Source organism: Mastomys coucha, unplaced genomic scaffold (genome assembly GCF_008632895.1).
Source record: "Mastomys coucha isolate ucsf_1 unplaced genomic scaffold, UCSF_Mcou_1 pScaffold23, whole genome shotgun sequence".
NCBI classification, from domain to species: Eukaryota; Metazoa; Chordata; class Mammalia; order Rodentia; family Muridae; genus Mastomys; species Mastomys coucha.
In genome coordinates, this window is record NW_022196906.1 from 29,501,785 (window position 1) to 29,512,973 (window position 11,189).

The 11,189-nt window shown below is 45.7% G+C and overlaps 1 protein-coding gene across 1 annotated transcript in view; it reads right to left on the reverse strand.

The window, feature by feature from the left end:
- Positions 1–501: 501 nt before the first annotated feature.
- Positions 502–11,189, reverse strand: part of Ddx25 (DEAD-box helicase 25) — a 17,514-nt gene continuing 6,826 nt past the window's right edge. Inside the window, exons 8-12 of the mRNA XM_031346375.1 lie at positions 10,328–10,505; positions 5,282–5,519; positions 4,235–4,397; positions 2,053–2,241; positions 502–710 (exon numbers count right to left, since the gene is read on the reverse strand). Coding sequence (XP_031202235.1) covers positions 649–710; positions 2,053–2,241; positions 4,235–4,397; positions 5,282–5,519; positions 10,328–10,505 — 830 coding nt within the window. The 3' untranslated portion in view covers positions 502–648. The remainder of the gene's footprint in view (positions 711–2,052; positions 2,242–4,234; positions 4,398–5,281; positions 5,520–10,327; positions 10,506–11,189) is intronic.

Below are 11,189 nucleotides of genomic sequence, written 5' to 3' on the forward strand. Positions count from 1 at the left end.
CTTGACAGAATAGATCTTTTCTAATCTGAAGATAGTAACAAGCAAATAAGTTCTGGATGTCACCTGGAATATTAAAAGACAAAATGCCTCTCTCCTCTTTCCCTCTCTCTCTCCCTCCCTCCCTCCCTCCCTCCCTCCCTCCCTCCCTCCCTCCCTCTCTCTCTCCCCAGAAGTTTTAAAGTATGCTTTCATCTGAGAGCATGGGGGTGGGAACCGGGAAATGAATATGCAGAGAGGGCAGTCTGTGAGTGAGGCCTGAAAATGGATGGTTTTACTAGCCTGCTAGCTTAAATTCTAAAAACTGATGATGTTCTACTGCCCCCTTGTGGCCAGATTTATAAATAGGCATGAGCTACACAGCATATAGACTAAACAGAAAGCTCGGTGAGCAGCCCAGGGAACATCACATTTTTACCTGTACACAGGTTAGAAGGAATCTTGCACTCTCATTTAAAAGGATCTTATGCTATGAATAAACTTAGTTTCAAAGACCCTCAGGTCTCAGGTGAAGAGAGCCATGGCATTTATTTGTTATCTGTGACAGTTTCACCTTGACAGAGCCTCAACATAGAAAATTATCTTCAAACTCTGCTGAAACATTCTCACGTAAACTAAGACAGCCCACAAACAACAAGAGTCACACTCTCTTCAATATTCAATCTTCTCGATCTCATCTATGTCTTCTGGGTCGAGCTGCTTAATATTGCTGTCTGAAAGAACGGAAGAGAAAGAACCAGTGTCATCCTAGGTGGGTCATTCTGGCCGGTGATAAGTTTCTGCAGAGAGTGACACCTTTGAAAACACACGTTTTAAGCAGGGTGCAGTGGTGCACGTCTTTAATCCCAGCACTGAGGAGGCAGAGGCAGGTGGATCTGTGAGTCTGACTCTGGTCTACATAGAGTGAGTTCCAGGACAGTCTGAGCTACACAGAGAAACCCCATCTAAGAAAAAAAAAAAAAAGGGCTCCTGAGAATTTTGTATAGAAAGCTCAAGATAAGTAAGGCACACTCACCAAATAGCTGACCCACATAAACGAAAACAGCATCAAGTGCAATGGGTCCAGCATGTACATATCTAGACACCTTGTGCAAAAGACAGGCTCAGTGAGAAAAGCTAGAGAGGACCAAGCCTATTCACTGTACTTACTTCCCAAGAGCTCAGCATAGCAGCAGTGGCCTTCTTGGGTGCTTCTCACCCCACCACCCAGATAGATTAAGATGGGGAGCCTACGCAACCCTTTGGAGGGTCAGTGGGCTATGCAGCAGCCAGCCTGAAAATCTTTACAAATTCCGATCCAAATGTTCTGTGATTCCACTTCCTGCGGAGCGTGTCCGCTGCTTCCAACAGAGTTCCATCCGAGAAGATGGTACCTAATGCCTCTTTGCATTGTTCCTCACACACATCTGTGCTCTCTTGGGCTTGGGGGTAAGTTTTTGTTTGTTTGTTTGTTTGTTTTTTCAATGCAGAGTCTCACTACGTAGCTCTGCCTGTCTTTGAACTCACAGAGATCCTCCTGCCTCTGCCTCTTGAATGCCCTCACTTAAAGCATGTGCTACTACACTCGGCTTTTGAAAGCATGCACAGGAGAGAGGGCAGAGCTATTGGGTGGTGAAAACCTTGGGGTTCCCATGTGTGCATTCTGCCAGTTTGGGGCCCCAGCAGGCTAGCTGAGCCTGCTTGTTTAGGTGTGGGGCTGGAAAAGGGTTGCAGAGCTCAGAAGTCAAGCTTGTTCTGTCTGAGAGGGTGAGACAAGAGGAGGTGAAACTATAAACAAAAGAGGAAGTTGGGACACAATAAATCCTACTTTGTGGTACCAATCACCCTATAGGCATAAAATTCTACAGACAGCAGAATGAGCTTCTGTGAATTCTACTTGACACTTACCTTCTATTTAACAAGCATAAAGGAATTATGTAATCACTTGGCCTGTGTTATGACTCTGATCCTGTGAATTAGAAGCTTTTCCCTCATGGCTTCTGCTTCACACATCCCCTCACTGTCCACATGGCCTCTGAGTTCCTCCTACTGGGAATGTGAAAGCCTGCTACTTACTGAAGTGGTCTTGAATTTTCATAAGCAAGGGCAGCTTATCCACTTCAATCATGTTGAAGGCAAGACCCTTTTTCCCAAAGCGTCCCGTCCGCCCAATACGGTGGAGATAGGTCTCATAGTCTGGCTCTTCTGACTGGTTTACAGGGAGGTCGAAGTTCACAACAATGGTGACCTGCTTCACATCAATTCCTAGGAGAAGGGAGACACTGTAACATCTTGCAATATTTTCTTCAGGACAAATCTACCAAGAACTGTATTTGCCAAAGGAATTCTTGCTTGTGGAAAAAAATTGGAAATCAAAACTGGTTTTATGTCATAAAGTATGTCAGGTTGCTTATACCCCGTGATGTCTGTGATGCCGGTCAGACTGTCAATAAAGGCTGATTTGCAGAAATCTAAATAGGTACAAAGCATGTATATGTATAAGTGAGTGGGGACTGAGGAGAGAAAGGGGCCCTCACCAAGCCTACAGGGTCAAGCTTCTCCCTACTTCAATGGGGCTAAGCCATAGGTCCAGGGTCTTCTTACCCATTACAGGGTGCAGTTCCACTTTCTTCTATGGCTATGTTCTCATCAGGTCTTTTATTTTTTAAATCTCTTGCTTCAACTGGTACAACTTCCAGAATGTTTTCCCCTCTATCTCTTCTCCCACTCCTCTAAACGTCTCACAGGATGGCCACCACAGTTTAGAGCCTAGGTTACAAGTCCCTCAAGGCCTCGGACCACCTCTGGGCTCACTTCTTCTTCATGTTCAATTCCAGTTCCAAGGGCTAGCCATTTTCCTACCAATTGAACTTTTATCCTGGCTAGTGATGTGGCTCGGTGGTCAAGTGCCCACCTAGCAAGCACAAGGCCCTGGGTTTGACCTCCAGCATAAAACCAAACCAGACCAACCACACAACAACAATAACAACAAAAACCCCAACAAGACAACAATACCAACAACACCCTGAACTGTTTCCTCCCTTCTATACCTTCCCACCTGGTGCTGCCTAGGAGACTTCTTTGCTCTCTGGGCCTTCCATCCTCACACTGACAGGCTGCCCACATAATAATGATCCTGCCTTCTCTAGGCTGAGCTTTCACCCCCCAACCTCCCTTTACCCTAGGGCCTGAGATTGTTCTGTCCAGAAAGGAAACCATGAAACTTTATATAGCCATTCACATTTAAATTAGTCAAATAAAAAAGTCCAGCTCCCCAATCACACTATGGTTGTTTCAAATGGTGCTTTCAAGAGCAGATACAGTTTACAGCCACCATGTGGACAGCAGAGTCCCTTTGGCTAGCTCAGGCAAGAAGTCCAGCCTTTCAGGCAGGCCATGCTTCCAAAAGTCAAAGGCTGAACCGACCGTGAATACAGCAGCCCTTCGTTCTGCTTGCTAAACTCCCAATGACCTAGAGAACATGGTTTGAGCATAGGGTCCAAGCAAGGATGTAGGAAGGATGAAGAGACAGCCGGTCCCCTTTCTTAACACTCCCCATCCCACGGCTGTAGATTTAAAACCTGAAACCTTGAGATACACCTGAGATACTAGTAATGTTGATGCTATTTGTGAACTGCAAATGAAATCCATGTGGAGATACTATACATGTCCATCTGAATGGATGAAATAAGGAACTGACATGCTTAGTGAGTGACAGGGACATGGGACAACTGCTATGGGAAAGCACAGTGGCTGAGACACAGTCAAGAGCTGTGCAGTTTCTTAGAAGGCCATCCTAGTGCTAGGTATTCACCCAAGAGAAAAGAAAGCGTGTGAACACTGCACATGAGTTTCTAGCATACACGCATTCAGAGTTAGCCCCTAGCTGCGAGCAACTCCAACAGCCAACTGGTAAATGGCTGAACTATCAATGGAACACTATTCTCAATGAAAAGGAATTTCAAGTAGCAAACAAAGCTGGAGAAATTCAACAGCATCATGTCAGATACAAAGGCTGTACGCTGTCTGGTTCAACTTAGGTGCAGCTTGGAAGAGACAAAAGTGCACCCTGAAATGTCTTCCGCAGTTGCCAGGGGCTATGCACTGGGAGGAGGCTGACTGCAGAGAAAGGTGAGGCAAGGGTGGAGGGCTAGCAGAGCTCTGATTACAGCGGTGGTCACATGACTGTGAAGGTCAGTCAACTCTAAGGTGCATTGCGTGTACACTTCACAGCAACACCCACCCAACTTTGACATACCTCGAGCACAGACATTGGTCGTTATAAGAACCTTCTCTTTGCCGTCTCGGAATCTCTGAATGATGGAAGCTCGCTGCTCCACCGTGAGCTCCCCACTTAGCAGGGACACCTGGTGGCCATCCTGCATCATCTCCACAGTCAGCCACTTGGCATTTCGACGTGTCTATGAGAGAGAAAAGCAGCGGTCAACCCGACTGGCAATTCCTGTTATGCTTTTGGGTGCAAGGCGAAAGCCGTGGAAGAATTTTGCTTCCTTCCTCCCTCAGCTTGCTAAGAAGTCTTAGATCGTGACATGGGATTTTCAGACGGCGTTTCTAAGAGTCACGTTCTCCTAAACCCGGCCAAGCTTTGGCCTTCTCTTCCACAAGCTGATGACAAAACCAAGGCAACAAACAATGCAAGAGTTCTTTGCAGGAGCTGTCTGACTGACATCTTTATATATACAGTAAAACAGCTACCCAACTTCCTGCTCCTGCCCCTCCTCCTCCTCCTCCTCCTCCTTCTCCTCATCATTTTTTTTTTTTTTTGTTAAATGGACCAAAAAGAAAACAATTCTAAAGCTAAGGATCTTGCCCAGTTTACATGGTTATCCTGAACTTGTTTTTACTCTACAAAGGATTTCAGTTCTGTCCATATGCCAGCAGATGTCAGTCTAGTGCAGGGATATGTCTCAAGATCCTGCTCATAAGGCTTGGCCTGTTCATGTGGCAGGGACAAAAATAAAACATATCAGCACGAAACGTGTCAGCAGAAAGCAAAGCACAGCACCTCCCAAACCCACATAAAATAAACTGGTGGGATGTCGGCATGAAGTAACACCCAGGAAACCTTACGACAGGAGCAGGGCCTCTAAGAGGAACCTTATTCAACATCCACTTAAGGTCCTATTCCACCTTCTCACTCCTAAGTTTTACCCCTAAACTGGATTTCTATTCAGGAGTAAACTGAACACAGTGCCTGGTGAGAAGACATTTATTAATAGGCTAGTCTCCCTCTCCCACTTGTGTGGACCCCTGTCTGTGGCAAGGACATAGGCAGCAGGCTTACCTGGCAGAAGATAATGGCTTGGCCAATGGTGATTCCACCGTAGATGTTACAGAGGGCTTGGTATTTGTCTTTCCTGTTCTCACACAACACATAATACTGCCGGATGTTGTTGAGGGTCAGTTCCTCTTTTCGCAACTTGATAACATTGGGGTCAGGAATGATTCGTTCAGCAAACTGCCACACAGAGTCCTCAAAGGTTGCTGAAAAGAGGAGCATCTGGCATTCAGAGGGCAAAGCTCTGAAAGAGAGAAAGGAAGACGGCTGTCATCCAGCTACCAGACAGCTGCTCTTCAGGCACGGCCACCGGCTGCTCTGTGCACACTTGTGGATACACACACAGGGCTGTATGCTGTGATCAGCTCCACATTCATGCAAAACGTCAAACACCCTGCCACCCACCCTGAATGTCAGTCTCAGAGCAAAGCTTAGGTAATCGTTCTGGAAGGTCAGCAGTCAATCTCCTACTGTAAGATTCAGCGCTCTCACACTGGACAGAATTAAAAGAACCACTTATTTAATTGTTTCAGCCAAAAGAAAGGAAAATGGGAGGGGTGTTGAGCAACCAACATAAATGCTCTACTCATTATACAGTATTCTTGTGAGTACAAAATAAAAGGGACCTATTCAGAAGCCCCCCTTGACTCAAGCCCTTCACTCTATGCAGGACCTCACTAACTTACTGGTTAGAAGATGGTAAGAGGGGAGTCACCCTTGACTGGCCATTGGAAATTGGATCCAGCTAAGCACACACTACCAGGAGACGAGTGCAGAAGTTCCAGAGTTGGAGCTCTGAGCCTAATGGCAGGTGGGGATAAATCACGTGGCTGTTCCTGGCAGTGTCTTCTCACCCTAGAGAGTCAGCAGCCGAGTTCTACCTCCGGGAAAGGAATCAGACATCACGTAGTTCTACTGTTCCTTATGACAACCATCCTAGAGTAAAGCTTCCAAGTTAGGCATACGCTCAGCCGCCTACTGGAATTTTAGTCCCCAGTCTATGAAAGAGTAGGCGAGTGCTGCCAGATAGAGAGAAGCAAGCTCCACCTTTTGTGAAATACAGATACAGCAAACAAAGAAAACAGGAGAGCTGGCCAATTCAGAGATGATGCTGAAAATGGGGTCTGGAGGGGGCGTAGGTAGACCATATCAAAACAGCAACAGCACTATCCTGCAAAAATACTGAAGCTAGTACCTTCAGAAGGAGAAGGCAGGCATTGTGTCTGGAATAAAAGAAAAGGAAGCATGTGGAAATGGAACAACCAGAAAGTACCACCAAGTATGATGCAGACAGGAAAAAGAAGGCTAAAGACCGCCATTTAACTCCAAGACAGAAGGAAATGCACAACAGAACCCTGATTAACACAGGCCCTGGATGAAGAGTTTAGGACTAGGCACTCTGGACAGGGATGTAAGAGGCCAATGTAGAGACGGACTTCCAAGTTTAGGGAAAGAGAGTCAGTGCTTCCAGATTTCTAAATTTGGCTTCCTCAAGAGCCCAGTGCTGGGGTAAAAGAGTAGTCTCCCAAGAACCACAGCACAGCACCCAGAGGAGCATGCGCTACTGTGCTGGCCCTGGGATCTACCTCCATGACATGGAGTAGCTGTGACTTAGGGGTTCACAATACAGTTTCTTTAGCTGTGGGCTGTGTGTGACTGAATGTGGTGAGCTGTGACATAGTCTGCAACTCAGTAAAAGGTACGGGTGGCCAATGGCCAACAATTAATTCACAATCAAACATGTAAGGAACTTTAGGTGTTTCTAGCAGAGCCTGCCTGGGTTGAGTAGTGTGACTTCATTGTAGTCCTGTTTCCAAGCACGTGGAATGAGCACTCTGTGCTGAGTGTGCCGCTGAAGCCATACAAAACGCCTACATATGCTACTTGAGATGCTCGGCTAGAATTGGTCACCACTGTATGCTTATGAGCTCCCTACAGAGCTTTCTGTTCTTATAGGAACATCACTTAGCATGATCTTATTAAATTAGTGTCTTGTAATTGTTGCACTGTTTGATTTTAAAAATGCTGAGTTGCTGATTTGAGTTTTATTAAAAAAAAAAAACAACATTCTAGCAATTTCCAAAACGGTATGAGACATATTCCTGCTATTTGCATTATACAATTATGCAAACTGGTATTCTTAGCACTGGCAATTTAAAAAAAAAATCAATTCCAGAAAATATTGAATATACTCTGTTGCAGACAAGATTTAATTCCTGATATAAAGGTAAGAGGCATGTCCATCTCATCAATATGCAAACTGTCTTATATGCATTTTAACAAACTCTTAAGATAAATCTGTTTATAATTCATTTTCAGTACATACTTGATATGCATACTCATGGCATATATCTAAATATCTGGGGGTCATGTAAAAATTTCTTCAGTGAAAATCAGTCCCTGATATGTTTATAAAAAGATAGAGCCGGGCGGTGGTGGCGCACGCCTTTAATCCCAGCACTTGGGAGGCAGAGGCAGGCGGATTTCTGAGTTCGAGGCCAGCCTGGTCTCCAGAGTGAGTTCCAGGACAGCCAGGGCTACACAGAGAAACCCTGTCTCGAAAAAAAAAACCAAAAAAAAAAAAAAAAAAAAAAAAGATAGAGAGGGAATATGTTTGGTGGAGGTGTGGTGAGGTGTGGGGAAAGGGGTGCCTCCGTAGGCCCATGCTGACACATCCCTTCCCCCTGAGGGACCAGAAACATGAGGGTATAGTATAGAAAAGAGTTTATTTAGGGCATGGGGAGGGGAGTCAAGAGGATAGTAGAGGCACAGAAAGGAAGAGAGAGAGAGAGAGAGAGAGAGAGAGAGACAGAGAGAGAGACAGAGACAGAGACAGAGACAGAGACAGAGAGAAGACAAGAGAGGAGAGGAGAGGAGAAGTGAATTGAAGTAGAGGAGTAGAGGAGTAGAGGCTGGTCATGAGCACGTGGAGAGAGAAGGGGGTAACCAGACGAGAGGGACAGAGCAGGAGCAGGAAGGCAAGAGCAACAGAGTGGAGAGGGCAAGCAGCCCCTTGGTAACTGTGGGGTGGAGCTTAGACAAAATGCTAACAGTCCCAAGCAGAAAAAGTCTAAGACTTGGTTCAAACTCTAAGTGTGATATCTCCATCAAATCCTTCATCTCAGAGTTCAAGGAACATTACAAAGAGGGTGCAGAAAGAGTATAAAGCCAAAGGGGACGGGGCACACCGGGAGAACAAGGTCCTCTTGAGCAAGGCTCATATGAACGCACAGAGATGGAAGCAGCAAGCACAGGGCCGACATGGGTCTGCACCAGCTCCTCTGTGCATACATCAGAGCTTTGAGCTTAGTGTCTTTACGGGACTCCTGAGCGTGAGAACAAGTGTCTTTCTGAGTCTTGTGCTTGCACTCGGACTCTTTTCCTTCTGTTGGGTTGCCTTGTTTAGCCTCGATGTGATGGGTTTTACTTTATCCTATCACATTTTATGATGCCCTGTTTGGTTGCTCTCGCTTAGAAGCCTATTCTTTTCTAATGAGACAGAAAGGGAACAGATTGGGATGGAAGGGGGAACTGGGAAGAGTAGAGGGAGGGAAAATTGCCCTCAGGATAGACTGTATGAGAAAAGAATCCATTTTGACGAAAAGGAGAATAAGAGACCCATTTTATAAATCTAAATAAAATGTCCTTTGAATGCAGAAGTGCCGGTAACAGATGATGGAGGTCTTTCAGTGTGAAAGCTGACTCTTTCAAATCTATACTAATCAATTTAGTTTAGAGCATGCTTTAGACAGACACGCATGTCTCATCCATATTCCAGGAGCAAACACATGCTCATGTCATTCATGCCTGGAATCTTAGCCTTTAGGAGGTTGAGGTGTGCATGGGAAAAAGCAAACGATCAACTGTAGAGGAAGAGTGTGTAATAAGCACAAAATAATAACACGACACTCCTCGGCCCAGAAGCGAACAGTTCCTGTGTGTGGGGGAGGGGAGTGCATGCACACACGTGCATGTGTACTTAGAATGATATGACCAGTGTCTGTACAACTGAACTCTCATGACTTAAGCACTGAGAGGAGACGGGGAATGGGGAAAGGAATTCAAGCCTATTTTCTATTCGGGGAAGTCAGAGGACAGTAATGTGTGCATATTATTTAAGACATGAAGGTCAGCATCAGAAAAAGAGAGGCATGTTCTTGGGAATGAGCAGGGCAGGGGATTACTGTTCTTCATTATAAGCCTTTCATTACTACTGAATTTCATGTTGAGTATATACTTACATAAAAAAAAAAAAAAAAAAAAAAAAGCAACGCAAACTGCTAACTTCCGTTGCCACATTCCATTCAGTGAGTGTGAGGAAGGGCCCAGAAATGTGTTATCTGAATCCCTTTGGGTGATTTAAATAGAGAAACATGGCGAACTGGCAAGATTTACTCACAGATTAGAAGCAGAGACAGGCCTAGACCTGCCCAACAGCAGTGTGCTTCTAGTCTACCCCAGTAGCCATCACAGTCCCAAGGCAGCTGTGATGGTTTGTAATGTTCGGCCCAGAGTGGCACTATTAGAAGTTATGGCCCTGTTGGAGTCACTGTGAGTGTGGGCTATAAGACTGTCATCCTAGCTGCCTTCAACTCCTCCTGCACTATGCCTGCCTGGATGCTGCCATGCTCCCGCCTTGGCGATAATGGACTGAACCTCTGAACCTGTAAGCCAGCCCCAATTAAATGCTGTCCTTATATGAACTGTCTTGGTTGTGGTTCTTTTCACAGCAGTAAAACCCTAACTAAGACAGCAGCCTTCAGCAGATACCTTCAGGATCCGGCCTAGGATGTAAAATATGATTGGCAAAGCCTGATGTGACTCAGGGCACACATTTCACCTGGAAGCCTGCACTACAAAAGTAAAGCCAGGAGGCATGAGCCACAGCAGTTTGAGGGCTCGCTGAGCTGGAGAGAGGAATGACTACACACAGTCAACTTGGAGGGGAGGGCGGCAGGACATCAAGCAGGGAATGTAGTTAGGAAGAGTGGACACACACAATTCATCATTTGGACTGAAAATCTGGGAAGAGAGGATGAATGTGAAGATTACCTTTGGATACGGATGCTCTGATCGGAGAATCCTTGGGTGTCGATCATCACATCTGCTTCATCCAGGACAAACACACGGATCTTTGTCAAATCAATCAGTTTTCGCTTGAAACACCAATCTAGGACAGTCCCAGGAGTACCAATGATAATCTGTTTGGTGACTTCAGTGCCCCTTGGAACTGTGGAGAAAAGGGTTTTAAGTCTCCTGTAGATATAAACAGACCTACTTACTCTAACAGGACACATGCCAGGATGACATGACATATTTCTTGGTGACAAGAACATTAGTACAGTATCATTTTTCAAGTGCAAACCCTGAGGGCCACGGATGTATTTAGATTCTGCAGAATTTTTGGATAGATCTCAGAGTTCTAGGTTTATGGCCTTATATATTTGATTGTACTCTCTGTGCTCTTTAAAAAACTATGCTTGGATAAACTGGATATAGTGGCATCCTACGGCCCAGCTACTTGCTAACTTAAGTTCAAGGCCAGACTGAGCAGCACAGTGAGACACTGTCTAAAGCAAACAAACAGACAAACCAAAAACCAACCAAAGTCATATCCAGCATTTCTATTGGCCCATGGAAACAATGGCACAGTTGTGGTGAAACTGGTTAGGGGTTAGGGTGGGAGCAGCATCAGGGAATGCTGGCTGCTTTGGAGACTGGCAGGAGGGGTGAAGCTCATAGCCAGTCTGTTACTGCATGAGCTGAGAGACTGGTCTCAGTTACAGGAACAACGATGCACTGAGTGGGATAAGTGAAGAATGGGCACACTCACCTACCCGGCATGAGGACCCAGTGTCTGTCTCCCGTCCCTCCCCCCACCCCCAACACACTCACCTGCCTGGCAGGAGGACCC